This window comes from Haliotis asinina, chromosome 9 (genome assembly GCF_037392515.1).
Source record: "Haliotis asinina isolate JCU_RB_2024 chromosome 9, JCU_Hal_asi_v2, whole genome shotgun sequence".
Taxonomy (NCBI): Eukaryota; Metazoa; Mollusca; class Gastropoda; order Lepetellida; family Haliotidae; genus Haliotis; species Haliotis asinina.
In genome coordinates, this window is record NC_090288.1 from 48,440,235 (window position 1) to 48,445,735 (window position 5,501).

The 5,501-nt window shown below is 39.2% G+C and overlaps 1 protein-coding gene across 1 annotated transcript; it reads right to left on the bottom strand.

Annotated features, from left to right (window-relative positions):
- Nucleotides 1–3,174: 3,174 nt before the first annotated feature.
- Nucleotides 3,175–5,178, bottom strand: LOC137296619 (uncharacterized). The gene is made up of 3 exons (XM_067828429.1): nt 5,145–5,178; nt 4,331–4,404; nt 3,175–3,453 (listed from the first exon to the last, which is right to left on the bottom strand). Exons 1-3 carry the CDS (start codon nt 5,176–5,178, stop codon nt 3,250–3,252), a joined length of 312 nt encoding a protein of 103 aa, XP_067684530.1. The 3' UTR covers nt 3,175–3,249.
- Nucleotides 5,179–5,501: the final 323 nt, after the last annotated feature.

Consider the following 5,501-nt stretch of genomic DNA (forward strand, 5'->3'; position numbering starts at 1 on the left):
ACTGAAGAAAATAACATTACCCGACAAAATACGTATGACGTAGACTTTGGGAAAATGAACGATGGCGAGTAACTAACATATACTCCGCAGAAATGTTCTGTCGCAACATTGGTCCTAACATTAACCACTAGTCGCCAGTGAGCTGCACTTGGCCACCGGTGAAATATGGAATCGTCCTTGTCCTGGAGGCCCAGTGATGTCTAGCGATCGTGGTGATAGAGACCTAATTCATATGGCAAGTCGCAATACCACAACCTATATTTAAAAAAACCCTCACCGACAATAGAGAGTGGAAGCCCGAATCCTCTATTCCAGTGCCGTTCTCATATAAAACTCTCAAAAATGTCAGCCAGACCACAGGGCTGGTTAGAATTAGAACTTGCCAGCCCTGACCAAGACCTACCTGCCCACAAAATATCCATAAATATGGATATACATGTCATTTTTTTGTTTTAGTCGACATGCATGGACCAGGTGAATTTGAAGAATCTGGCACTGCGTGTTGAAAATAACACGTCCCGGGCGGTTGGGCATGCAGGAATTTCGAACACTGCTCGTAGACGTGCTGGAGAGACTCCGAGAAACCATGAGTGAGTGAGTATGGTTTTACGCCGCTTTTAGCAATATTTCAGCAACATCACGGCGGAGGACACCAGGTATGGGCTCAGACATTGTACCAGTATGGGAATCGAACCCAGACCTCCGGCAGGACGAGCTAATCATCGCCCCGAGATATCATGACGTAATGATGTAATGTCATAACAAGGCATTTCACCAGACGATGTGTGCAGCTGAAACCTTAAGTGGTGGGTTGGTTGTATGGGCCTGCGGACTCTAAAAGTGGATCTCATTAGAGCACCTTTGGTACTCTGCGATCAGTTTTGTCGACAGGATGGACACCGCCGTTGTGCCACAACGTGTTTTGTTATCACCTTGCCAGTCGTACGAGCCCTTGGAGACGTCTAAAGCTGTGATTATGGGTTCGAATCCCGAGTAAGTCTTTCCGGTTTGTCAGCATCATACCAGGAATGGTCACGGCACCAACGTGATATGGTAGACATCAGAAACCTGCACCTAAGTGACTAATATTTGGCATCTCTGTTTTCCCCCCTGAAAACCCCTGATATAATTCAATATTGTTGAAATCAATGCAAAGACAAACTCACTCATCTAATGCAAATTGCATGAATTTAACTACGTATTTCACAATTTGGCTAACTTTGACGTCGTGGTCAAGGTCACTAGTTTTGTAAAAAGCATTCAAATAAATAACCCCCCTGGAATGAGATTTTATATTCACAGGTTTCAATGTTTCTTGGTTTATGGCTTGTATGGGGACCTAAGACTTGGTGATAATTGACTTGTTCCATTGAAAAGTGTTCACCGTATGTCTGACTTGATGTTTAAAAATGAAATGACAATTTAAAATTGTTACTTTGTTTTAATTTAGGATTGTTATTGTCAATAACATCTCTACACATCAGTGTTTACTTAACATCAGTGTTTACTTAACATCAGTGTTTACTTAACATCAGTTACTTAACATCAGTTACTTAACATCTGTGTCTACTTAACATCAGTGTTTACTTAACATCAGTGTTTACTTAACATCAGTGTTTACTTAAAATCAGTTACTTAACATCAGTTACTTAACATCAGTGTCTACTTAACATCAGTGTTTACTTTAAAAATTATCACACTTTACTGTGAGTGCTATTGTCAGTTATATCCGCCAAATAAATGATATTAGCAACATTTAGGATCGTCATAAATGTGACATTAGGAACGATAATCATATGACAATTAAAATGAAATAATACAAATTTATTATCAAACTGTGTATTACATATGATTTGAAACATATCTAGTATCTACCACAGTGATAATTTCTTACATTTCTTGCATGTATTGGTATACCGGTATTGGTGCTAATGTCACATTTATGACGGACCAAAATGTTGCTAATGTCTTACGCATCATGACAACAGAACATCCTTTTTTTTAAAAAAACAAAAATAAAAAAAAACACAACCCCCCCCCCCCCCCCCCCCAAAACAACAACATAAGAATACGGTGGTGTCTTATTTTTTCAGATTTTGTGCGTTTAGAAACCACGAACCATTCGAACACATCGCAGTTACTCTGTTTTCAGTTATCACTGATGTGCAATGGAAGATGTTTTTTTCAAAGTTTATGGATGATGCCATCAGTCAAATGTCAGAATATGACAAGATATATACTACAGCCTGGAGACGAGGTTTAGTGCTGATATATCACAAGGACATAACACACTAGGGAAATGCAAAATGATCACGCAACATGTGGATAAAGTTAAAAAAAACCCCGAGTTTATTGATTAAACTTTAAACTGAAAAATAGTGTACATTGTACAAGATCTGGACAATGCAAGACGCCATGCCGTGTGTCACCTGTGTCGAATACATCGGTCAGTGTTGTCTGTCACATCGGGGCTGCAGAATTTGGTATTTTTCTGTATCTCTTCAATGATGAATACGAACAAGACCTTCCGAAAGTCACGTGACCCCAAATGAATGTCAAGGCCACACACCCACCAGCTGTCAAAGCTAGATGTTAGTAAGAAAGAAACCGAATCCCAATCACAGCAAGCAATTAATACACAAGATCGGTTCTGAAAGATCCCCGGCAGACAAACAAATAACACTTGTGAGGGCATCGTCGAGCAACGTTATATTTTGGTTTGGTTTGATGTTTAACGTTTCAGCTATATGCCAGCTGTCTGTAAATGATCGTGTCTGGACCACACAAGCCAGTGATCAACAGCATAAGCAAATGGGAGCAACTTAATTTATAATGTAAAGATTGCAGGTCGCAATGACCTGATTCCGATGCTGTGGTCGGCATGACCTTGTACCCTCCGGCTCGCGATAACAATCAATGAGTGGCAAATGTCTAAACAGACTGTAAACAGTGTAATATGCCCCAAGCATAAAACGCTTTTTCCAGAAATGTCTGGGACACTTAATCCGTTTTCGTAAATTCCAGCCTCTACTCTCAACTCACCAACTTGTTTCTTCCTACAGTAAAATATGAATATACAACCACACAAACAACGCTTCATGAACAATTTAAACATAACATGATCCATTTAATTTTTTGCGTAAGCGAGAAACACGATTTACAAAAATAGCCAAAATAGTCCAAATGGTTTGTCCGAAAGGTCCAAAAACAATAGTTCACACAACACTGGCACATCAAACACATTCAAGTCTATTTCTGTGTGAAGAAACTCTGGAACATGTGTTTCACACAGGACACAAGGACAGCCGAGCACGACTGGGGCTGCTGGGATTCTTCACCAAGATCCATCTCCACAACTTGAGGACGGGTTCTGGACGCAGGGACGGGGAGGGAGTTCAGGGGGTCAGGCAGGGAGTAGAGTGGGTTGACGGTGATGGTGAAGACACCGGGGCGCTTACAGAGAAGAATCAAACCGGTATAATAGATAGGGTGATGAAATAACATGGGAAAGTCGACAAATATAGTCATTTGTACACAGTTGTATATTGGTCTTTAAACCAAAAATAAGTAAAAGTACACCATCTTGCGGATAATTAAACATAAATGACAAAATCATTTCCAAAATTGTGAAAAATCACTTCGAATCAGTTTTGGCGAAAAGCAGTCAAAGTAAACTTAGGCTCAGTAGTATTCGTTACACTGCTCAGTAATGCTTATAGACATTACTGAGGCGAAAAGGTGTGCATTCGGATTTTGTTTTTTGTTTTTTTTTAGGGAGAGCATTTATATTACGTATGGGAATGGTATAATAGTGCCAGGATTGCCTTTGCAAGAAATGAGTGTTGACGTATTTAAAGCTTGATATACATTTCATATCTTTTTGGGGGGAGTACACACAGTACAAGGATACTCTACACATACAATGGCAAATAATCAACTTATAAAGCATACTTATGTATAATAAATTAATGCGTGTGCTTGTGTCCGGATGACAAGGACTTGTTGGAATATTGTGAAAGCCAGGTGATTGAAATAGAATTACTACATTGACCATATTACATGAAATGTATGTGTTTCCATAAGGAATATGGCATATTTTTGTCGATGAAAAATCAGCTGGGAATCTGGTAGGCTTAAGAGGTTTAGAAATTAATATTAGATTTGAATGTCTTTGGGTTACATTTATGCAAGTGATTCTAACATCAAGTATTATTTTCTCAAACCTCTACTATTCTACTAAAATCCATAATATTGTCTTTTAAACATAATTTGGTCCGTTATCACAACTAACAAAACACTTTCAAACAACTGGGACCTATTGATGACCTACAGAATCAGGGCTAGGCAGAGTCATTCGGGAGACAAGGGCCTCGTGGGTCCTATACCTGTGGTGATCGTCCACTGCTGTAATGGAATAACAATGGAAATCTAAATGTGCACATCTATTGACATGGTGACAGCCGCTATGGTGGATCCTCATCAGCCAGCGTTTCTGGGTTCGGTACCATTGCCTAGGTAATGTGATATTTTGACATGATGTTGGGACAGAAATACACCAGTCTCATCCCTTGACACCAGAGCGAATAAGAAGTGTCTACAACTTTTAAACTCCCTTTGAATACTTTATTTCATAATGGACTTTTATTCTCCAAAACATCATGTACTAATGTCATATTGGGTAGATCACACAGACATGGGCAAGGAGGCACGTAGTGGTATTCTCATCGTTTATCAAAAGGTTTAATTTATTTATATGCCAGATCACGGGAATTTGAATTGAAGAATATGAATTAATAACATATACCAGATAGCTGAGAAAATCCATGAAGCGTTTCACAAGCCTAAATAGAAAACCAAAAGAAACGACATAGATGCACACATTCAAATTATTGCAGTCTCATTCAAATGTGACAAATACTTTCACGGAAAACTTTGAGAAAATGAGATACCATGAAAACACATGAGGAATATGGATTATGTTTTACTGCGTCTGTGAGTCAATTCCTTAGTCATTTTATTGTCACAAAATCTTCAGGACACGATTCAACTTTGGGATGTAATCCGTCAAAAATCATCAAAAAGAAGTCTATTAAATAAGGGTAAAAAGCAAAATATAATTTCATTCAGCGACCACATCTAGATACCTTGATGACAGGCCAGAGCAGCTGAAGCATACATCACGTAGAATGTTAAATACGTGCGGGATAAAGAGCAAAATGTCAACACAGACGTGGAAACAATGCACCATCAACAACCAAAATGGCGTCGTTTGTTTCTGATGGTCTCCATGGAGATGCGTCAGAGACCGTCGCCTCTCGCCCCTTTCCGTAAACAGGGTTGCAGATATGCTTGAATGTTTACAATGGTCTGTAAGGTGGCACCTTAGTATTAATATGTTTATGGCTGCGTCCACTGGAAGGGTATTTTCGTGCAATATTTTCGTATTTTCAAATAGGTTACCGCAGATAGTTGCACCTTAAGCAGCAATCGTCTTGCACAAC

Bases quoted from the DNA above. Each gene is read 5' to 3' on its own strand.
- LOC137296619 (XM_067828429.1), bottom strand. From the start codon at position 5,178: ATGTATGCTTCAGCTGCTCTGGCCTGTCATCAAG. The intron at 4,405-5,144 runs GTATCTAGATGT...ATTCCATTACAG, and splicing joins TGCTCTGGCCTGTCATCAAG to CAGTGGACGATCACCACAGG. The intron at 3,454-4,330 runs GTAGGTCATCAA...CTTCTCTGTAAG, and splicing joins CTCTGCCTAGCCCTGATTCT to CGCCCCGGTGTCTTCACCAT.